We start from the raw sequence: 24,688 nt of genomic DNA on the forward strand, positions 1-24,688 counted from the left end.
CCAAAACTAGCCTTAGATGAGACTTCTTCGGGGGAAGCAGTCTCTTCAGAGTAAGAATACTGCCATTGCTTCCACACGGTTTATGTGGAGCTGGCGAAATTGAACTGACCAAGTCCCCTGAACCTGTTTGAACTGAGAGTATCCCCCCCCCCCCCACCCGGACAGGGATGCATCCGTCCGTGAATGGTTAGCACTGGGAGGGGATATTGATTAAGGGGTACTTTCTTGCCTTGGCTCTAAGTTCTTTACTTTTGACCAAGGCCGTAGTTGGTTGCGGAGGATCTGTGGAATTACTGACAACTTGTCTCGATATTTGGAGTTTGCTTTTGACCGCCAAATTCGATTTATATCTTTCAGCCTTGCTTCAGAAGGATATCTGTTACCGAAGCAAAACTGAAGAGACCCTAGGATTCTCTCCTGGTTTCTTCTTGACGTTTGTTTGCATTTGAGGAATTGCCTGACAGATTTTGCTATTTCCTTCCGTTTGACCACTGGAATGATAGATTGTGGGAAGACAAATCCCATTGGATTCCTAGCCACTGAAAACGAGATCCGGAGTAGTCTGGATTTCGTTTTGTTTATCTGGAACCCCAGATGTTCCAGAAAGTGAACTACCTTTTTGGTAGCTTTGAGACATTCCTCGACTGTTGGTGCCCAGATCAACCAATCGTCGAGGTATGCCGCTACCATGATTCCCTGAGCTCTCAATTGTTGTACAACCACTTCTGCTATCTTTGTGAATACCCTGGGGGCTACATTCAGACCGAAGGCATCACTTTGAATGAGAATGTCTGATTTCCTAGCCTGAATCCTAGGAATGGGCGGAAGTGCCTGGCTATAGGGATATGATAGTATGCGTCTGTAAGATCGATGGAGCATGTGACGGCTCCACGCGGAAGTAAGGTCCTTACTTGCGAGAGGGTAAGCATCTTGAACTTGTCGCAGCGAATGAAAGAGTTTAGCTTTGACAAGTCTAAGATTACCCTTCTTTTTGTTGAGCCTTTCTTTGGCACGCTGAATAAGCGACCTTGAAATTTTAGATGTTTGACTCTCGCAATAGCTCCTTTCTGAAGGAGTTCTTCCGCGTAATCTATCAATTCCTTTGACGGTATCTGATGAAATGATTTGATTGGAGGAGGATCTTTGATCCAACTCCAGCCTAATCCTTTGGACACTATGCTCTGTGCCCAATTGCTGAACCCCCCACCTGTGGCGGAAGAGGAACAGCCTCCCTCCTACCTGGGGAGCCTCATTGCTGATGGGCGGGTTGGCCACCACGCCCTCCTCTGAACTGTCTACTCCTCGTACCCCTTCCTGCGCCACGCTGACGAAAGTAACCTCTCGCCCTACCTCTCGGTTGAGAGTAGCCTTGAGCCTCATATGCAGGGTTGAAGGCCGGCGAGATAGCGTAGGAAGTGGATGGTTGAGATTGCTGGGGCACCAGGAGGAAAGTTGGTTCTGCTTAGAGGTGGAGGTTGTCCTGTTGGGTAACTGGGACTGCCTGCACAAATTGCTGCTGTTGCTGGAGTTTTTTATATGGCTGGAACCTCTTACCAGGCCTTCTTTGGTTTCTTGCCAGCAGTGGGAACGGATTCCTGTTTCCTCTTTGAGGAAATACCCCACCTAGCTCTAAGGCTCTGGTTGAGTCTAGCAGCTTCGTGGTGTACCTCGTTCACCGCGGACTCTGGGAAGAGATCCGCTCCCCACATGCTTGCAGCCAAGAGTCTATTAGGCTCATGCCTGATGGTGCACTCTTGTAAGACATGCTTCCGGCAGTTCCTCCTAGCCTGGAAGAAGTCGAAAGCGTCCGTTAGAACCGTCTGAAACTGAGATTTCGCCAGAATCTTGAACAGCGGTTCCGTAGCGTAAGAAAGGGCAGCCATTTCTGTGATGATGAGGGAATTGAGGGACCTGCCAAACCTAGTTCGCGCATCGAACTCTGCCTGGATTAGGGAATCCGGCAGCCTAGGTAGTTTCTCACCGAACTGGTCCATGGCGCAGTCCGGCTTGAGTTTACCCAGCGTGAACGTAGCTGGCAAGTTTTCCCACAATTCTCCGAAGGCCGGGAAGAGCGGAGAAGTAGACTCCGCCTCCCTCAACTGTGGAATGGGCTCATCCTTGAGGACTGCCTGAAGGGACTTCTCCACCAATTTCGTGGCGAACGGAAGAGAAACCTCCTCTTCCGTCGCGAAAATAGTGAAGGGACTCTTGTAGGCCTGGAGTTTTGTGTTGTACACTCCAGTCCTCAAGGCAGTGAACCCATTCCCGCTGGGCGTGATCTCTACTATAAAGGACCGACTCCTTAGAGATTTTGTCTTCTCTCGTCAGAGCCGTTGGCGTCAGCCTAGCATACCCGATGAAAGGCTGCGTCAGACCCGGAGGGTAGAACTCGAAGTCCTCAATCCTTCGAGTTCCACACTCCGAGATAGAGATCATTCCATCTTTGAATGGAGCGTAGGCAGCTACTCTCCATGGGTTCTCCATAGAGAAAGCTGGCAAGGAGTCATATGGCGGGAGTTGAAGAATCCCCGTGCTAGATGCTGGGGAGACTGGGGGAGGAGCCTGAGCTAGCCCAGCTACTCGGTCCTCATTTTCTCTCATTCTGTTAGAGAGATCCTGGATTGATTGTCCAGATTGAGACAGACTGTTTGATAATTGCGCAAACATCTGCTCGAACCGCGTTCCCAGTGCGGAGATTTGTGAGCCTACTAGCACGCCCACCTGTTCCATCACCCCTGCTGAGAAAGTAGAGGGATCAAAGGTGCTGGTGCTTGCTACCCCTACCGGCATAGCCGGAGTGGAAGCAGTGGAGGCGGGAGAAGGCAGTGACTCGGCGGGAGCGCGAGCCTTCTCCTTCGAAGCCTTGCTTCTGGAGCTCTTTGATTGAGAAGAGCTCGGCTTTGCCTTCACCGCATCGGCATAGGAAGTCGACGACTTCCTAGCCGAAGAAGACGAAGACGACTTCCTAGAAGTCGACTTAGCTAGAGTCTTCGGTTCTCTCTTTCCCTTCTCCTTAGGAGGTACAGAGAGAGCGGGAGAGCGAATAGGGATCTCAGATCCCGCAAAGCCTTGGAATGAAGCGGAAGAAGAGGGGACAGGAGAACGATCCAGGAGCGCCCAAGGAAAGACCTTGGGGCCCCCGACATACCTACCTCAACCAACAAATCCTCCCCACCTACCGCCATAGGCTCAAGGTTAAGGTCCAGGGCAGCGACGTCCGGGACCGACTCCTGGGAGGCTACGACCCCAAATGATTGCTGGAGGTCTTGCTGGATGGAGGCTATCAGCGGGGCAGACGGACAAGGGGTCAACGTAACCCGTCGACTTGCCCGCGGGGAAGATCTGGACGGCCAGCTTCCTGTCCAAAATGTAGGGCTGGCCCTTGGCGGCGTTCTTCCCGAAGCCGTCCACCCACGCTTTTCAGGGGGGTGGCGAGGCACTTCCCTCACACCGGTAGCCTGAAAGAAAGGTGAGATTAGCTGCCAATTGTGGAACGGGGTTAACAAACTTACGACTAGTAATGTTGTTAGTAAAATAATAAGTAAGCCTATAATGGACCTTACCCCATCTCCCAGCTGACCGACAGGTCGTAGCAGATGGCGCAGGCTTCAGGGGTGCCACGACGATCGTCTCGTTGAACGACGTGGCACAGGGGGCGTGAGACCTGCATTCATCGTGTTCCACAGGGGCTCGAACCAGCGTCGCGTTACAGGCTGGGACCTGGCAGTTGGTAGCCTGTAAGTGAAAAAGTACATGAGTACCAACGTAAAACACTTACACAGCCTAAACATATGCTCCGCTGGTGCCGGAGCGATAAAGTTAGATAAAACCAGAGCCCCGCCAAAATACGTGTGGTAACCAGGTTGGTATATAGGCTATGGCTCCGCCGATGGCGGAAGCACAAAAAGCAACCAACTAGGAGTGGTGGTAATGGAAACCACGACGGAAAATGGCGGGGATGGTTGATAAAATAATAATAATAATAACACACAATTCATTGTAAAATATTGTATAATTGGGTATATCCTTAAAATAACAATAATAACAACCAATCTCTCCGCCCGTCTACTAGAAGAGTGCGTAGGTAAGGGGTAAGCTCCCTTCCGGTAGTGGGGGAGAGATATAAGGATATAGTAGCAAGCAACCGACCACTCGTAGTACCCACCACCCCGCCCGCTAGCGGGTGCCAGTAACCTATAACCAAAGGTGCCCCGGCTGCGACGGAAGGCTCCTTTCGTATCGTAAGGGAGGTGGCTGAGCAACTGGGGAGGGGGGGAGGAAGGTCTCGGCGAAACACGGCGGGAGCGAGAAAGGAGGGAGGGATGGCCTACTCCTCCCCGCCTCACCAACTACCCGCATGGAGACCCGGTACCTCATAGTGGTCGCCCTATACCCCCCGCTGGGAGGAACCCCTGGTCACCTCCGAAAGGATGAGAGAAGGCGATTGAGGTTGTCATAACAACCAAGGGGTCCCCCAGCTCCTCCCTATATCAGAAAGGGAGGAAGGGGCATGGTAAGGTGCTATGGAACACGTGACCGCGAAGTGGACCTAGGGCCGCGAGCAACACAACCGTGGTAGGGCCACGTGAACCAAGCTGTACCAATACACGGAACAAGCACCTAGGCTAGCCTAACACCCTAAATAAAAAATATACATCGAAAGGTGGTGAAGACACTTTTAGTAAAAGAGAAAGAAGCCCAGGAGGAGGCAGACTGTTCCAAGAAACAGAAGCCTACTCGGAGCCAGCGATAGCCGATGTAGAGCAAGAGCCGGGATGCTGGGCCGAAAAATAATAATAGCCCTAAATACCAAGCTAAGAGATGGTAGGAGGCTGAACTAGCTAAAACTCGATGTAAAACAATGAATGTGATAAAGTAAGCCCATAAGTATAAGAAGTCCCAGTATGGAGGACCGGGAATTCTTACGAGGCGGCAATGAGCCCAAGACGACCAACCAACGGGAACCCGTATATGACCTATTAAGAGGAAAATACTGGTACCCCGGAAGATAAAACTGTGGTAAAACTATTACTTATGAGTTACTTAACTTAGCCGTGGCAATTGCAGAGCGTTCCATCGTAGATAGTACGGATAAAATCCAATAAAGCACGAGCACAAGAAAATGGCGACTTGCCGCTAGCGCTAAAATTAAGGATGACCGCTAGGGGCGCTGCTGTCGTGGCGTCCTCTAGTAGTAGTAGTAGAGGCTGCATCGCCCGTTGGTATCAGCTCTCTCTTGGGGGGATTCTGATAGGAAGTTCTAATTGGTGTTTGTCTCGTGGTAGTGTTACACACTCGCCCCTATATCATACCGACACTTCTTTTTAAGAGTGAGCGAGTCAGTTTTACTGACATTTTCTATTTTGTTTTTCTCTGGTAATTTTTTTAGGCTAATTTTTACCTAGAAAGAATGATATTAAGGATACTTTCATAGGCCGACACGAGCTGAGCCCAGAAAAGCCAACAGGAAGATCAATTGCGATGAAAATAACGAAATTCAGTCAGAGGAACTAACAACAATGTTGCCAGAACCGGCGACAGAGAAAATCTGATAGAAAATGGGAATGGTTCCTATTCCTGCCACCCAGCGGCAGGGTGGTAGATCACCTGACCTACCTGTAGTGTGTGCCGCGAAATTCGAATTTCTGTCGGGGACGACGGAGTCTATAGCTAAGTATATATCTGACAGGGAGGTTGAATGCATAAAAACCTTGGTTCTTACCTGTTCAGGCAGAAGACCTCATGGATATTGTCTCTGAGTCTGCATTGCCTGGAGAGCTAATGCGAGGACGTGACCTGTTGCTGAAACTCTCTCGGATCTACCACCGGGATATCTGATCCACTTATATGGTAGAATCCAAGTAGGATCTTGTCAAAGGGAACTCGTCCGCTTACTTGACAGATCCTAACCACTACTACCGCAAGGAGCCAAAACCATCCGACCACCTAACCAAACTAACTAGGGTTAGCCATACGACAAGAAAGAGATGCCTCCCTGCATCCTCTTTCAGACAACCATAAACAACAAAAACAAAACAAGGGGGTAAAAAATATAAATGCCTAACAAGGATAAGTTCCAGCTCCCTGCCCCAGCACCAAATCCGCAGATACGTAAGGGCCTAAGGCGAAGCATTTGTCATATGTAATCTTCACATCCCGCAAGTAGTGGTTCGCGAATACCCATTGGCATCTCCAGAAGGTGGTCTCCATAAGGTTTCGCACAGACATATTTTTGCTAAAAGCCAGCGAAGTGGCAATGGCCCTCACTTCGTGGGCCTTCACTTTAAGAAGCTTAAATTGTTCCTCATTGCATGCCACATGCGCTTCTTTGATAAGGCTTCTTAAGAAGAAGGACAGAGCATTCTTCGATAAAGGTCGACTGGGGTCCCTCACGGAGCACCAAAGGACATCTTGATTGCACTTAAGTTGCTCTTTCCTCTTCAAATAATATTTCAACATTCTCACCGGGCAAAGAGTCCTCTCAGGCTATTCCCCTACGAGAGAAGATAATCCTCGAAGCTCCTGGGCCACGGATTTGATGGATTCTCATTCTTTGCTAAGAATGAGGGGAGGAAAGAACAAACCATTGACTGTTCTTTAAAGCCAACATTTCCTTCAATGGCTTGAAGCTCACTCATCCTCTTGGCGGATGCTAGAGCCATAAGGAAAAGGGACTTCTTAGTCAGATCCTTGAAAGAGGCTGATCTAGGAGGTTCAAATCTAGACGAGCTGAGATACTGAAGTACTACGTCCAGATTCCAATTAGGTGTTCTCGATGAAGGCTTTTTTGTCGTTTCAAAAGACCTAATTAGGTCATGCAGGTCTTTATCTTCCGAGATATTGAGGCCTCTGTGTCTAAAAACTGCCGCCAACAAACTGTGGTATCCCTTAATTGTAGATACCGCCAGACCACATTCTTCCTTAAGAAAAAGGAAGAAATCAGCAATTTGGGTCACAGAGGTACTGGAAGAGGAAATTTTCTTCCTCTTGCACCAACGTCTGAAGACATCCCACTTCGACTGGTATACTCGCAAGGTGGAAGACCTCCTAGCTCTTGCGATTGCTTTAGCAGTTGAATATGAAAAGCCTTTCGCTCTGACACGACTTTGGACAGTCTGAAGCCAGTCAGACTGAGAGCGGGGAGGTTTTTGTGATACCTGTCGAAGTGGGGTTGTCTGAGTAAATCGTTCCTTAGAGGGAGCGATCTTGGGAGGTCCACTAACCATTCCAGTACCTCTGTGAACCATTCTTGGGCCGGCCAGAAAGGAGCGATTAATGTCACCCTCATTGAATCTGACTCTGCGAATTTCTTCAGCGTTACTCCCAGAATCTTGAAGGGAGGAAACGCGTATACATCAAGCCCCTTCCAATCTAGAAGAAGTGCATCGATCCCTATCGCCCCTGGATCCAAAATGGGAGAGCAGTATAGATCCAGTCTTGCATTTCTTGAGGTGGCGAAGAGGTCTATGTGCGGCCTGCCCCACAACTTTCACAGGCTCTGGCATACATCCTGATGAAGTGTCCACTCCATGAGAAGGACCTGCTCTTTCCTGCTGAGGAGATCTGCTCTTACATTCCTTTCCCCCTGTACGAATCTGGTGAGAAGCCTGACTCTCCTTTCTTCGGCCCAAAGAAGAAGGTCTCTTGCTGTTTCGTACATAGAGAAGAAATGCGTCCCCCATGTTTGAAACCTGATGTGTATGCCAGAGCTGTGTGTTGTCTGAGTTGATCTGAACGATGGAGTCTCGGACGTTGGACTCGAAGGCTTTCAGAGCCAACCACACAGCCATCAATTCTTTTCTGTTGATATGCCAGGCCACCTGGTCCCCACCCAGGTACCTGACACTTCTAGAGTTCCCAGAGTCGCCCCCCAACCTGTCTCCGACGCGTCGGAAAACAACACTAGGTTGGGGTTCTGGGATTGCAGAGACAGACCCTGAGCAAACCTGTTGGGATCTGTCCAGCACACGAGTTTCTCCTTGATCTGTTGAGATACGGACAGAGAGAACGTCAAATCCTGAGAACGACGGCTCCAATTCTGATGAAGAAAGAACGGGAGCGGTCTCAGGTGCAGCCTTCCTAGGGAAACAAATTGCTCCAGCGAGGAGAGCGTCCCCAACAGACACATCCACTCCCTCGCCGTGCATACTTCTTTCCCTAAGAAGGCTGTTACTTTCTCGAGGCTTCGGGCTATCCTTTCCGGAGACGGAAAAGCCAGAAAACTCTGAGAGTTCATCCGGATCCCCAGATAAATGCACTCTTGTTTGGGGATTAAGTTTGATTTTTGGAAATTGACTAGAAGTCCCAAAGAACTTGTCAATTCCAAGGTTTTCTGTAAGTCCTCCAGACAACGTTCTTTCGAATTGGCCCTTATAAGCCAATCGTCTAGGTAAAGGGATATCCTCACCCCTTCCAAATGAAGCTATTGAGCTACAATCCTCAAGATTCCCGTGAAAACTTGGGGGGGCGTCGAGAGGCCGAAGCACAGATCCCTGAATTGATACACTCTTCCCCCCATCATGAACCAGAGAAACTTCCTCGATGAAGGATGGATTGGTACAAGGAAGTAAGCGTCCTGTAAGTCCAGGGACACCATCCAGTCCCCTGGACGAAGAGCTGCCAACACCGATGACGTGGTCTCCATCGTAAACTTCTTTTTCTCTACAAAGTTCAGGGCGCTTACATCCAAAACCGGTCTCCATCCCCCCAAGGATTTTGGAACTAGGAAAAGGCGGTTGTAAAAGCCTGCTGATTGAAGGTCCGACACTAGTTCTATTGCCTCCTTTTCTAGCATCTGATCTACCGCTAGACGGAGGGCTTGGTACATGATGGGGTCCCTGTACTTGGCCGTCAACTCCCTTGGAGTGGTCGTTAAAGGGAGGTCTTGAGGTGAAAGGGATAAGGTAACCCCTTTTTACGATTGAGAGGGTCCAGGAATCCGCACCTCTCTGGGCCCAGACTTCTGCAAACCTTAACAGTCTGGCACCCACCGTTGTCTGAAGGACTTGTTCCCTATTTCGATGTCTTGACAGACTTAGAGAAAGTCTTCCCTCTCCTGCTGGGTCGTCGTCCTCTAAACGAAGAGGGTCTGAAGGAAGAACCCCCTCGAAAGGGTTCCTGAGCAACTGTCTTCTCCTTTCTACTCTTGACAGGGAAGGAGGGACGAGGTTTCCTCACCGACTGAGCCAGAAGGTCCTGGGTAGCCTTGGCTGAAAGCGAAGTCGATATATCCTGGACTAGCTTTTTGGGAAAAAGTTGAGCGGAGAGTTGGGAAAAAAGCAGAGAAGACCTCTGTGCGAGTGAGACGGACTTCGTCAAGAAGGAGCAATACACGGATCTCTTCTTGACCACTGCCGCACCAAACAAGGAAGCGATCTCGCTCGCTCCGTCCCTTACTGACTTATCCATACAGGATAAAACGCAATGAAGGTCTTCTGGCGAGAAAGACTCTGGAGCCTGTGTCTTCCTAGCCAAGACTCCCAGAGACCAATCTAGGAAGTTGAAAACTTCGAGAACCTTGAACATTCCTTTTAGAATGTGATCTATCTCGTTCATGGCCCAAGTCGTCTTAGCCGAGTTAAGAGCCGATCTCCTTGTAGCATCTACTAAGGCCGAAAAGTCCGAATCAGCCGAAGACGGGTGACCCAGACCCAAGGGCTCTCCTGTCTCATACCAAAAGCCAGTACGTCCAGACAGTCTCGACGGCGGGAAGGCAAACACCGTTTTCCCCGCTTCTTTGGAGAGCAGCCAGGAACCGAAGCTCTTAAGTGCCTTCTTCATGGACAGAGTTGGCTTCATTCTAACACACGATGATCCCTTCGTTGCCTTGGACGTCGAAAACAACGAGTGCGGAGAAGGAGGAGCAGTAGGGCTAAGGGAATCTCCAAATTCCTGAAGTAATAGCTCTGTGAGTTTCTTATAAGAAGAAACCGCTGCCGTTCTGTTAGCTTCTTCGTCAGAGCCATCCTGGCCTTCTTGTAAAGGTGAACGAGGAGGATCCTTTGAAGAAGAGGTGGTCCTTTCAGGAGAAGAGCGTCTAGTCGATGAATGATGTCGTACAGGAGAAGTCAAGTCCACAGGTGATCGACGAGTCGAAAAAGAAGAATGCCTATCAGGCCTGGACTGTCTGAGATCGGACTCCCGCTTCGAGTTAGCAGATATCTTGAACGAAGGAGAGACTGGGCTCCTACCATGGGAAGAACCGTGTCCAGAAACAGGGCGCTTACGAGGAGGAGAGCGCCTGCTAGAATCCTGGTGCCTGTCGCGAGGAGAGCGGCTACTAGGCGCCGAGCGCCTATCAGGAGTAGGGCGCTTGAGAGGCTCTTGGCGCCTCTCTAGCGGAGAGCGGCTGTCAGGAGCAGGGCGGACTCCCCAAGTGGAACGAGCGCCCTACCAGGCGAAAGGTGGACACGAGGCTCTTGATGCCTATCCAAAGGAGAGCGGCTGCCAGGAGAAGAGCGCTACCAGGCGCATGGCGCCTGCCAGACTCTGACGTCTGTAAGGAGAAGAGCGCCTAACAGGAGATAGGCGCCTACGAGTTTCTTGGTCCATAACGAGAGGAGAGCGGCTGCCAGGCGATGAGCGCCTACCAGGAGAAGGGCGCCTGCGAGGTTCTTGGAGTTGATGAGAAGAGCGTCTTGAAGGAGTCGCAGAACGGAGCCTGTTCTGCACGGAGCGTCTCTCTCCGATAGGGCGCACACTTGAGGACGATTGTTTGACAGGAGAAGAGCGCCTACCGGAAGAGGGGAGTCTATCTGGTGAAAAGTCATCGCCATCCAAGGAGCGCCTGCCCGAAGTCTGGCGCCTGGACGATGCGGAGAGGGAGCCAGGAGAGTGGGGCCACTCGCGCAAGCTCCTTCGCTCGGCCGAATCGGCCCCATACGAAGAAGATAGCATACGTCGAGGAGAGCGAGCCTCTGAAGAAGGGCGTCTAGATCTCTTGACTGGAAGTGACACGTCCTTTCTCCTACAAGATCTACTAGCCAGGGAGTCCGCCAGGGCCGAGATCTGCGCCTGGAGTCCCGCAAGGACTCTAGTAGGCGACTTCACAGGATCTTCATCCGAAGAAGCAGAGCGAGGCGCGCGCGTAGACAAGCAATCACGGGATCTTCTGGGTCTCTTCACTTCCAGTGAGGGCTCCTCAGGGAAGACTTCCGGGCTGAAAGCCAAAGAACTGCAGGGCGCCTTCCAAGCTCTCTTCAACGGGCGCGAAGCATCCGGGGAGTTCCAGCCGCGCTTCGGTGAGGGCGAAGAAGACGAGGAGAAAAACTGACGCAGGATCTCCTTCTTATATTCCGAGGCAGCCTGGGAGCGTACTTCAGGATCTGCCGAGGGGACGCCTGACCGGTGGGGGCTCTCCCTAGCCCTCCTGCGGCTTTCGACTTTCCTCCTCCACTGGAACTGGGAGTCTGGAAGAGGTCTAGGCCTGGAGGCACTACGGAGTCGGTCAGGCACCCTCCACAACACTGGGCACTGCACTGATCACTAACACTGCCACTCTTACCTTGCTCTAATAATCGAATCTTCAACTCCATGTTACGAATCGTAGCCTTCAAAGCCGCCGCCTCCAAAGACGAATCTTCGGCTTCGGTGCGGGGAGCAGGGGCTGCAACCTGGGAAGGAGGTTCTACTTCTACATTAAGGTTAAGGTCAGATTGTAACTCGCTAACTCTAGACCTACTCGAGCTTCTAGAGGAAGCTTTGCGTACTCTATCTCTCTCCAACTTCCTTATGTTGGAAGAAAGAGCCTTATATTCATCCTCATTCAGCCCCTCACATTCCTTACTGGGTGGGTTACTAAAGCGACACTCATTCCCCTGCATTTCATACACACAGTGTGAGGGTCAACCGAAGCTTTCGGCAACCTCACCTTACACCCTTCAACTGAGCATACCCTAAATATAACAGGAGTCTTAATTACTGTATCCAAATCAGACATGATTCAAGCAAAATCCAGCACAAAGTCAAAAAACGGTCCACAAACAGCGTATGCCAAGCCAAACAGAACGAATATGTCACCAAAAAATCCAAAATGATCTCCAGGCAAGCGAGAATCGAAAATATCTATCGAGAGGAAACCACAACAGTTGTTGTCGTTCCCGGCGACAGAGAAAATCTGAATAGAAGATGGGATTGGTTCGTACTCCCGCCACCCAGCGGCGGGTAAGGTAGACCACCTGACCTACCTGTCGCGTGTGCCGCGAGATTTGAAATTCTGTCGGGAACGTCGGAGACTATAGCTAAGTATATATGTATCTGACAGGAAAGTTCATGTACAAAAATACAAATTTATTCAATAGCCAGCCTGTAAAAAATACTTGATTACAAAAAACTTGATTGACAACTAAGCAGCATACCTACTATGAGTTTCAGAGACAGTGCAAGCACGTTTTTGGGCAATACCTATTTCTGTAACGAACACTCATATCAAAACGAGATTTTACTATAGTGCATTACACCCAGTGCTGTAATTTAAAAGGGTATCGTGAATCACTAATCGTAAAGAATAATGACACTTGTCCTTGTACCACTCTCCCTCCCCAACCCCACACCGCCACCCCTGTCCTTCCTTCCTCTGCCTTCCTTTCTCTCTCTCTCTCTCTGTTGACAATCGGTATGTGTTGACCCTCCAAACTGGGTATAAGACTACACACAAAACGTTGAAACTGGTGAAATTAGGCTATGTATTGGAAGTATATAGTATACATAAATATTAAGGGGGCTGGCCGGAACCCCTATATATGGTGGTATAGGGCGAGAAATGCAAAGTCATGAAAAAATTCATGGAGCTTCATATGGCAATTGAGAATACGTATACGAAATATTTTGTCAAAATTCCTCTTACTTTCGTACTTACAGGGTAATTAGTAAACATAACTCAATAAGCCTAAAACACTCATCCGTACAAGAAAATGCAATATTTCTTCTGTTATCGTAAATTTGGATAATTATTGGCAAAGAAATTGTGAGAAATGGCATCTGTAGAGATTCCGTGGCTCGCAGAAGCGAGTATCTGGTTCAATCATGAATCAGTTGGACCATAGACTTCAAGTAGATTACACATTCGAGTTTCACCTCGTGACATTCGCTTGCTTTTACGTATGTTTATGTATGTTTCGGCAAGAAGTTCATCATGCCAATGAGAGAACAAGAAAACATCTCGCTAACATACAGACGAAGAAAAATCACTCAAGTATTATTACAGAATATCATAATATACGCGTAGTTAGTGAAGAGAGAGGGGAGGGTTGCCTAGTAACGCCCCCTTCTTGCCTGACAGCACACGTCACACTGTGCCCAAGGCTACGATCTTGAGCAAGAGATCTTCATTTATGATAAATAACATAGTTTTGGTTTTTTAATACCCAAAATGGAATATGAAAATTCATAATAATCATGATTTATTAAATTGTCTTTGTAAAAAGAGAGTACACCTTCGAGTTTCACCTCTGACATTCTCTTGCATTTACATTTGTTTATCTTTGTTTCGGCAAGAATGTCATCATGCCAAAGAGGAAAAAAAATACAAGGAAAACACCTCCGCTAAACATACAGAAGAAAATTCGCTGTAATAAGCCGAGTTAGGTTAGTGAAGGGGAGAGAGGGGGTTACGTAGGAAGGAGTGCCCCATCTTGCCTCAAGCAGTGCCCCAGGCTACGATATATGAGCAAAAGGGATCATCATTTATGATTAAATTATGATAAAATAAATAGTTTTGGTTTATTAATACACAAAAAAGAAATATTACATTCATAATAATCATTATTTATTACAATGATATTGTTAAGATACAATAAAGTTTGTTCATACTTACCTGGCAGATATATATATAGCTGTATTTCTCCGAAGTCCGACAGAATTTCAAAACTCCCCGGCTCACGCAGTGGTCGGCCAGGTGGTTAGTACCCATTCCCGCCGCTGGGAGGCGGGTGTCATTGGAACCATTCCCATTTTACTATTCAGATTTTTCTATTCCCACTGTCTCCTGCGGGGAGGTGGGTGGGTACTTTGATTATATATATCTGCCAGGTAAGTATGAACAAACTTTATTGTATCTTAACAATATCATTTTGTTCATGAAACTTACCACAGCGATGATATATATAGCTGAATCCCACCTTTGGAGGTAGGGAGAGACAGAAAAGGATTTTGGAAACATATTACATGCAGATGAATAACATCTTGGTTCCTTACCTGTTAGCATAGCTGACTTCGTGATTACTGTCACCCAAGTCTGCTACTGCTTTACTAGAGTCTCCAGCAAGGTAGTGACCTATATAGCTGGTGAGTTCTAGATGATCTGTCAACGGGAGCGTGACCACAATGTGACTAGACCATTTTGACCATACTATGAGGGCAACGAAGTAAAAATTCACCACCTGACCAGCCTAAACAATTTTCATTCCCACATCACTTAGGCTAAAGGAAAGGAAGGTCCGGCTTCAGGCGGACGACCTTACAACCATAAAAACAATCCATAAAAACTCACCTACCCATTTTCCTACAGGGTAGGATGAGTGCTACTTCCAGCCCCCAACAAAGTGTCTGCTGCGACGTATGGTCCAAGCGCATAGCAGTTCTCGTATGTCGTCTTCACATCCCGCAGGTAGTGTGAAGCGAACACCGAGTTGCTGCGCCAAAAGGTGGCACTCAGAATGTCATTGAGTGCCATGTTCTTTTGGAAAGCTACCGAGGTAGATATAGCTCTCACTTCATGGGCAATCACTTTCAACACTTAACATCACTGTCTTCGCAAGATGAATGCGCCTGTCTAATGGTGTCTCTCAAGAAGAATGCCAGAGCATTCTTCGACATCGGCAAATCTGGTCTTCTGACCGAACACCATAAGTTGCTAGAAGACCTCGACATTCCTTCGTTCTTTGTAAATAAATCTTGAGAGCCCTGACAGGGCACAGGACTCTCTCTGTTTCGTGTCCAATGATTTCCGCCATACCCTTAATCTCAAAAACTTTTGGCCAAGGTTAGACGATTTTCATTTTTCGCTAGAAACGTAGGACTTAATGAGCAAACAGCATTATGTCCCCTAAAACCAATATGCTTGCTAAAGGCTTGAATTTCACTAACTCTCTTCGCCGTCGCCAGAGTCGTTAGGAAAAAATAGTTTTCTTAGTAAGATCCCTTAAAGAGGCGTTCTGAAAGGGGTTCAAACCGATTTGACATTAGGAATTTAAGTACTACATCCAAATTCCATGATGGTAACTTAGGTGAGGAATCTTTATAGTCTCGAAAGACCTTAAAAGATCGTGGATATCCTTATTATTTGCCAAATCAATTCCTCTATGTCTAAAGACTACAGATAACATACTTCTGTAGCCTTTGATTGTTGAGACTGCAAGAACTTTAGGTCGTTTTCTCAAGTAGAGCAAAAGTCCGCTATTTGGCTCACAGAGGTCGTGGTAGAGGAAATGCGTGTTCTTCTGCACCAGCTCCTAAACGAAGCCCACTTCGATTGATAGACTCCAAGCGTGGAAGCTCTTCTCGCATTGGCGATTGCTTTTGCAACCGGTCTAGAAAAACCCTCGCTCTGACCAACTTTTTGATAGTCTGAATGCAGTCAGACTCAGAGCGGGGAGGTTTCCGTGGTATCTCTCGAAGTGGGGCTGTTTGAGTAGATCTGTCCTCATGGTGCAATGTCCTCGGGAAGTCCACTACATAGGTCATGACCTCTGTGAACCAACCCTCCTTTGCTGGCCCAGTAAGGAGCGATTAACGTCAATCTCGTCCCTTCTGACATTGCAAACTTTTTCATCACTTCTCCCAGGAATCTTGAACGGGGGAAATGCGTAAAGATCCATCCCTGTCCAGTCCCAAAGAAGTGCATCTATTGCTACTGCTCCCGGGTCGAGCACGCGGGAGCAATACAACGGAAGCCTCTTGTCTCGCTGTCGCAAAGACGTCCACTAGAGGACGTCCCCATAACTTCCACAGCTCTCGACACACATCCTGATGCAGAGTCCACTCGGTCGGCAGCAGTTGACCCTGCCGACTGAGGAGATCTGCCCGGACGTTCTCCACGCCTGCAACGAACCTCGTTAGAAATCGTTACTTTCTGAGTTCTTGCCCATAACAAGATCTCTCTTGCTAGGTTGAACAATGATCGCGAGTGAGTCCCTCCTTGCTTTTTTATGTATGACAGAGCTGTGTATTGTCTGAATTTATCTGCACTATCTTGTTTGAGACTTTTTCTTTGAAAAACTGAAGTGCCAAGTATATGGCCGCCAGTTTCTTTGAGATTTATGTGCCAGACACCTGTTCCCCTCTCCAGGTGCCTGACACTTCCTCCCTCCCTAGTGTAGCTCCCCACCCGTGGTGGACGCGTCGGAGAACAACACTAGGTCGGGGCTCTGAAGTTTGAGGGAAGTCCCTTCCGAAAGCTTCACAGGATCGAGCCACCACTTTAGGTGATCCTTTACCTCCTTTGGGATCCTCAAAATTTTCTCCAAATTATCTTTGTCCTCCCAATTCTCCTTCAGGAAAAACTGGAGAGGTCTGAGATAGTCTCCCAAGGAAACAAACTTCTCCAGCGAGGAAATGGTGCCCAGCAGACTCATCCATTCCCTCACCGAGCATGATTCTTTCCTTAAGAAGACTGATATTTTTCTAATCCTTGCTGTTGCCGTCCCTGGGAACGGAAAAGCTCGAAAGCCACTGAATCCATCTGAATCCCCAGATACACGATGGACTGTGTGGGGATCAGCTGCGACTTTTCGAAATTCACTAGAAGTCCCAGGGACTTTGCTAGAGTTAAGGTTGATTGAAGGTCCTTCAGACACCTTTCTTTCGACGATGCTCGAATTAGCCAGTCGTCTAGATATAGAGAGATCCTTATGTTTGCCAGATGAAGCCACCTCGCCACCTCTTCATTAGAATTGTGAAAATCATTGGTGCCGTACTCAGACCGAAGCAAAGAGCTCTGAATTGGAAAACTCTTCCCTTCATGACAAAACGCAGATATTTCTTCGATCGGGGATGTATCGGGACGTGGGAAATATGCGTCTTGCAGGTCCAGTGATACCATCCAGTCGTTTTGTCTTAAGGCCGCAAGCACTGACTGAGGTGTCTCCATCTTGAACGTCTGTCTCTCTATAAAAAGGTTTAGACTGCTCACATCTAAAACTGGCCGCCAGCCTCCCGACTGTTTCGGCACCAGGAATAACCTGTTGTAGAAACCAGGGGACTGAATGTCCTCGACTTGTTCTATTGCTTTCTTCTCGAGCATTGTGTTCTATATATCGACAAGATCTGTTGTTTTTCTCCATGGTACGAGGGTGATAGATCTATAGGTGTTGTGCACCAATGGAGGAGGCTTCAGGAAGGTATTTTGTATCCTCGCTCGATGACGTTTGAGCGACCAGCTGTCTGCCTCTATCTTCTTCCAAGCTTCTGCAAATAAATGAAGCTGGCACCTACTGGCGACTGAAGGACTTCCTCCTCATTTTTTACCTCTGGACTTAGACTGAGCTCTGCCTCTAGAGAGTCCTCTTCCTCTAGGAGAAGGTCTAGAAGATGCTCCACCTCGAAAGGGCTTTATTTTCTTAGAAAACTGGGTTCGTGTTGAAGTCGAAGGAACCGCAGGACGTCTAGAAGATTGTGCTAATAGATCCTGAGTAGCTTTTTCCTGTAGACTTCCAGCTACATCTTTAATCATAGCCGGGGGTGGGGGAAGAGATGGTCAGAAAGAGGGGCGAAAAGCAATTCTGCCTTCTGTGTTGGAGACACTGCTTTGGTAGTAAATTTACAGTAGATAGCTCTCTTTTTCAGGAGCCCTGCACAAAAATGTGAAGCCAATTCCTCTGAACCATCTCTGACGGCCTTATCCATACAAGCGAGAACACTGGATAGCTCCCCCAAGCTAATTGAGTCTTGACTACGAGACTAGTGTCAAGCAGCCCCAAACACCAGTCTAAGAATTAAATACTTCAATTGTCCGAAAAAGACCTTTCAGATGGTGGTCTATCTCCGCCGGTGTCCATGTTATTTTAGCTGACGAAAGAAGAGACCTTCTTGGTGCGTCAACCAGACTGGAAAAGTCACCTTGAGCCGATGCGGGAGCTCTTAACCCGACATCCTCACCTGTATCATACCAGATCCCAGCCTTGCCGCAAAGTCTTGAAGGAGGCTGGGCAAAGGAAAACTTCCTTGAGCTTTTCTAGACTCCATCCAATCTTGCACCTTCTTAAAAGCTCTCTTAGTTGAAAGAGACTTTGTCATTTTAACAAATCCCAGGAGTCCTTATTTGTTTTTGACAAACGAAAACTGAGAAGGAGGCGACCGAGGTGCTGCGGGTTGAAACTCTTCTCCAAATGAATCCCGAAGCAATCGAACCAAAACTTGATAATCGGATGAATCTGACACAGCAGGTTGATCCTCTTCCGTTTGACCTATGAAAATATTACTGAATCCTTCCTCAATCTTATAGGAGTGACCTAAGGGCGGGGACTTCTCCCGAAGCTGGTGGTACAAGTCCTGTTTCACTCCGCAGCTTTAACTGAAGATCGTTGTTTAGACAGTGGCATGGAGCATCTGAATATTAACATCTAAAGAATTCAAGATAAAGCAAAAGGTACCAATTTCTTGCTCATTCTCTCGATGGGAGTCCCTTCGAAAAGCCGATTGCAGTTGAGGTTCCATACTAATACCTTGCTGTGATACCTGATGGATATGAAACAAAGCGTCTGTTTGAACGTCTCGCTTGGCATCCGTCCGAGCGTCAAGCTTGGCGTCCAGCCAGCGCGGCACGCTGGCGTCCAGCCGAGCGCCACGTTTGACGTCCAGATGAGCGTCACGCTCGACGCTCAGCCGAGCGTCCCGCTTGGCGTCCAGGTGAGCGTCACGCTCGGCGTCCCTCCGAGCGCCACGCCTGGCGTCCAGGTGAGCGTCACGCTCGACGTCTGTCCGAGCGTACCGCTTGTCTAAACAGGCGTCCCTGTGAACACTCCGCTCCTTCCAAGCCGAACTAGGAGCGTCGAGTTTCTCAGACTGTATACGGCCTCGTTGCGTAATCATAGGATCGTCCGTTCTTGTATAAAGCGAGCCTCGAGAGTCTGGGCGAATCCTCGTAGGAAGTTTTTCATGCCCTTTCTCCAACTGCAGGTGAGACGTACGAAATCTAGAATGAGTACTCACAGGCGAAAGAGACGATTCGGTCCACCCGTGCGGGAGACCTCTTAGATCTTTTAATCGGTAATCTATCATCTTTTCTTCTCGGACGAATTTCTGATTCTCTCTCAGCCAGCAACGAAGCAAGTTGTTGTTGCATCGACCTGATAACACTCTTTGTAGTAGAAGATTCTTTTTCAGGAGAAAAACTGATCCTATGAGAAGGCAAGGGGCGAGGGGAAGCCCTATCCCTTCTCACAGGACCCGTTCTTCTATTCTTAGAACGAATAGGCCGCTCCAAGGCGTCCTCGTCAGATGACATCATAATTCTCCTTTGAGGAGTCCATGCAGCAAAACTCTCCGGTGAAGACCGAAACCAACCAACAGGCGAAAAAGGAACGTGAAGCGTCTTCTTCACTGCGATCGAAGACTATGGCCGCTGTGCGACACCTTGAGTTTTCGATCTTTTTTGCGGTGGAGAGTAATCCAAGTATCGAGGCGAAGCCGTAACGAAGAAGCAGCGCAAAGAGACTCTGCGCCCTCCTCTGAGAGACTACTGACGATAGCCGCCTGTGCGACATTTAACGTCATAGCTCTTTTCAGAGGACGTGAGCGTCTTCTCATGCTCCAACTCCTGTTAGGGGAGGACGCCTCCGAGGACGAAAAGCACTCGCGGAGGATACGCGCACTCGCACACTCTTTGGCAGCCTGGGATCGTCTACAGGTTCTGCCGAAGGGACGCCAGATCGGTGGGGGTTCCCCGTAACCCCCTCCTGCGGCTTTCGACATGTCCGTCTTCCTGGGCTTGGAAGTTCGACAGAGGTCCAGGCCTAGAGGCATTATAGGGACCGATTCTGACGGCCCCCCCTCCACAAACACTGGGGGCACTTTCACTGCACTATTTGTTCACTAATAATGCTTTTACCCTCCAAAGCGAGCACTTTAGATTCTAGGTTTCGTATTGATTCCAGAATCGTAGAAAAGGGCATTGTCTTCCACTGATTTTTCAGGGCCCGAAGGCACAACATTTTCAGGGCCCGAAGGCACAACAGATTTAGGTGTACCAACTACTGAATGTATAGTAGGAGAAACCTTACTACCCTTACTTCTACTGACTGATACACTCCTGGAGGAAGATCTCCGTATCCTATCACGCTCCAATTCCGCACTAGGATTCATAAGCCTTCCAACCTGAATCAGACAGACATTCACACTCCTTACAACGGTCATTTATAACACACGTATGTTCTCTACAATTATTACATATTGTGTGTGGGTCACCGAACCTTTCGGTAGCCTCACCTTACACTTCCATACAAACACACTCTGGTGCTAGATAAACTAGTCCCAGACATCTTAGTTAAAGGAAAAAACAAACCAAATTCAAATCCAATCCACTATCAGCGTAAGCCTAGTCACAATCCACGTTCGATAACCAAAAACAAACAGGATACTCAAGTACAGAGAAGTTTCGCAAAATCCTAGACGGAGGTGTTGAAAACAGTTGTTATCAAACACCGGCGACAGAAAAAATCTGAATAGAAAATGGGAATGGTTCCTGACACCCGCCTCCCAGCGGCGGGAATGGGTACTAACCACCTGGCCGACCACTGCGTGAGCCGGGAGTTTTGAAATTCTGTCGGACTTCGGAGAAATACAGCTATATATATATCTGCTGGGTAAGTTTCATGAACAAAATTGTCTTTATATTTGAAATACGAAGGAAAACTTTGAACGGCCGTATCTCAAAACTATACTTATTGACCTTCAAAATCTATCTCCTCACTTAGTTTTAAAGCTATAACATTGGAATTTGGTATATAACTCAGAAAGACATTATAGAACAATCAAATTGAGCCCTTTTTTCCAATTTTTGTTTCGTCTTTTTTTTATAAATTTTTTTCTCGTGATTTATAGGGTTTATTTTTTTACCATATTGAAAAATTCATATCTAGCAAAAAAATAACTTTTAGAAAAAAAACTCCATTTGATTGGAGGTCGACATCAGGTCTATATATGGTAGTAATCCCAGGTCTTAATATTAAATATCAAGGGAGGAGATAGAATTTGAAAAATGGTTATTTTCAGGATATATTGCCCTGGCGTCACAAAACCGAAGATCAGAGGTGAAAATCATATGCGGTTTGGAGATGTCCCAAGTCACCTTAAGTGGTATGAATGTCAAAGTCCTGTCGTTAAAAAACGGCATTAGCCGGCCGGCCCCCTTAAAGCAATTTTATCATTATTGCATTACTATGACAACTAGAATTCATGGAAACAGTTTATAATAATGAAACGGCGTATGTGTGAAGCCTCCACTAATGTGGCAACGATGATTTTGCCATTTTTAGCATGCAAACATTAAAGCATGCAAACATTAAAGGTTACATTTATTTCTGGCATACGGTTATTAAAGAAATTCAAAATACTAATATAGACTGAAATCAATGAAAAGTGCTAGCAAAAACAAAAAAAGCAAAACAAAAAAAATATGTATACTATAATTCACTTATCCGTAGTCGTTCCTCTATGGAACAGCAACTGGTTTAAAGTGCAATGTGGAGTGAACTGAGACCAAAATGTGTATAATAACAATCAAATAAGCACTGTGGAGTTTCAGTTGTGATGGCAGTAAGGATAAAAACCACCAATTACAAGGTAAGAATGAATTCAGTTCAAACCATGACCCCGGGAATAAAAAGTTTCATACTTTCAGTAATATAGGCAACAAAATGTTTTATTGTGCTGATTACAACTGCAATCTTGAATAAGATCAATAAACATTACATACATACACTAACATTGTTCAAATGATTGCTGGGAAGGCTGGGAAAGATGATTTTCGTCACTGATCAAAACCTGTACATCCACACGGTAGCCGCCATATTGGATTTCAAAACTGCCTTGAAAACATATTTTACGAAGAGCGTCACATGCTTATTTTAGTTTGTATGGGGCTTTCATATATCACATTATGTTGACGAAACTTCAATCTTTTGAATGGTATGCTTGGAGTTGTAATTGTATTCTTGTTTCACCATTTAAATATCGAGTGAATAAGACCTGAAAACCGTGATAAGGGTTGGTAGTCGCTGGTTTTTCCCCCTAAGTACCGTATATCTACCAGCATTAGTAATTTGTGACTTGGGAGAAAACACTCACCTCAAGAGGAAAGTAGAGGTCTTGAGGTGTTGCTCCAATGGACGCTACCTCTTGACTGATGTTTACCTTGGGTCATTGAATGGGTTAAAGTACTTTTTCAGGAAGGTGGCCACAATCTGGGAGAGGTGGCTATGTCGCCGTTCGGTTGTTTACCCTACGACTCGTGTAGAATTAACAAGGGAATAATAGCATAACAACTGCACAAGTAGACTAAAATAGAATAGGTCTAGCCTAGTGAACTACATATATAGTATTCTACCTTTGGTGGTGCATAAAATTCCAACATATGTCCAGCTGCAACTTTCACTAACGCCATTCGACATTTCAACCAATGTGGTCGACCTTCTTGAGTATCACCAGCCAATAAATGAACAGTACCTTCACGAACGCACTCTACTGCCAACTTTACTGTACGGGCTTTGTGTCTCTCATTCTTGGACTGTTTGTCATGGTGTGGAGAGAGCTCAACTTCATCTGAATGTTGCTTTAAAAATAAACTTTTCCCCTTTTTCAGTCCTTTAAAAGAGAGTCTCCTGAAAAAAGGTCTATGAGTAACTTTCGGGGAAGGAGATTCGCCTCCCCCTTCATCACTGGCAGCTGCCTCCAGAATATCGTCTGCAGACACAGACCTAGCACCACCAATGCCATTCCGGACCTTGACGCCATTCGGGGGATTTAATAAGGCCTGTTCTAAATGAGCTGGGAAAAATTCTGCAAATTTTTGTGCTAGATCCTTGTGTTCAATCTCTTTAAACTGTGACTGCAAGGCAACAAATACTCTCCAAGATTTGACGAAATCGGCTGCCGCCAATCGGGCCTGCTTGTCGCAAAATTCTTCCCAGTCATTATTTCTGCGGTTCTCCCCATCTGCGTCGTCCGATGCAGTAGCCATAATGATCTTTGTAACATGGCCCAAATAAAATTGTCGTCAGCTGGGAAAAGTCTTTTCGTTCCGAGTAAATAATATCATATCACTTTATGGCTCTAGAATCTCCCATCTTAACAAATTCTCACCCACCAACGATCAGTATTGTTTACATCCCAATTATCAAGCGAGAACCTCAACTCTAAAATGAACACTTATTTGTAACTTACAATTCACTACATAATTTTTTTAAATCTGTAGTATGCATATGCCATTAATTTTGTTTTAAATATTTTCATATTTAATTTGAAAATTAACTAAAAAATTACGCATAACATAGAAGTTCCTAATATTGTGTCTTCTGCTAATGCTGAAACGAAAGTCTGTTTTGATGCACCTGCTTTACAAACAAAACCTCTATAATATCTGTGAAAGTTACCAGAAGAAATCCACTTTCACAAAGGTATGGAATTTTACTATTTGTCATACATATTAATCAATATCATCCAATTTCAAGAAAAAACATTAATTTCCATTCTTCTTTTAACTCTGCTACCGCCACTTGAACTATGAAATGTCAATTTAATGTTTCCATTTCCGTGTAGTATACAGTATTCATAAATGCAGATTTTCATTGATGAGATACGTTAAGACTCAACATTTCAGTATGCCCACATTCCTAACAAAGGGTATCTAATTAACATTTTCTATATAATGCATTGTGTTAGCCCAGGCACAGTAAATTCAGTATTTATATGTAAAAAATGGCAATTTTATGGAAAGCAATGTGTAATCCTGTTACAGATAACCATTTAGATGTAACCTTAGTTATAAGGAAGGTTCAGCGAGCTTCCGAAACTGGTTTACTATAATAATTTTTAATTGGTCTGTCCAATTCCGTGCTCGACTTCGTTACTTACATTCTTCCCTATCTTACTTCATGATTTACCATAATTTCCCTTCAACTCGCCCTTTTTACTGCTCATCATAAGGTATATGTCTCAGTACATTCTCCGAGATCAGCCCTTGGTTCAACAGATTTTACAAGTCCCGTGTAATCGTCCGGTCAGTCATCTATTAATACATCCGTTAACTACTGCGCATCTCTTTCTATTCATGCATAACTACTTTCATTAAGCCATTAGTATTTTATAAATTCTGATATCTACACCCGGCATTAAAGACTTATGGATAATTTAAGTTTCGGTTATCATTCCATATTTGGTATATATATTTTGCAGAGGCGGAAAGTGAGGGTTTGAAAAAGAGAATATTCTCTACAGAGTTCATTGACCTTCTACCTTCTTTATTTACTACCGTACTATCGTTGGTGGCTAGAAAACTTTTAACATTAGCATTCTCAAAGACTGAATAAATTACTGAACACGTCGGTTACTTTATTCTTTTATTCGCCACAAAGCAACATTTTTGCCACTCTATTCTATGGATCCGCAAGCAGTGATATTCCCACAATCCACCTCAGCATTCTCACCTCTGTCACTCAAGCTTTACTTCCTCTTTTCCTCTTAGAGCCCATGTTTA

At 46.5% G+C, this 24,688-nt stretch overlaps 1 protein-coding gene across 1 annotated transcript in view; it reads right to left on the reverse strand.

The window, feature by feature from the left end:
- LOC135220871 (SH2B adapter protein 1-like) overlaps nt 1–23,311 on the reverse strand; it is a gene marked incomplete in the record, with an annotated part of 324,700 nt that extends 301,389 nt beyond the window's left edge. Inside the window, 1 exon segment of the mRNA XM_064258463.1 lies at nt 22,541–23,311. Within this exon segment, the coding sequence (XP_064114533.1) occupies nt 22,541–23,173 (633 nt within the window).
- Nucleotides 23,312–24,688: the final 1,377 nt, after the last annotated feature.

The sequence above is a fragment of the Macrobrachium nipponense genome, chromosome 2 (assembly GCF_015104395.2).
Source record: "Macrobrachium nipponense isolate FS-2020 chromosome 2, ASM1510439v2, whole genome shotgun sequence".
NCBI classification, from domain to species: domain Eukaryota; kingdom Metazoa; phylum Arthropoda; class Malacostraca; order Decapoda; family Palaemonidae; genus Macrobrachium; species Macrobrachium nipponense.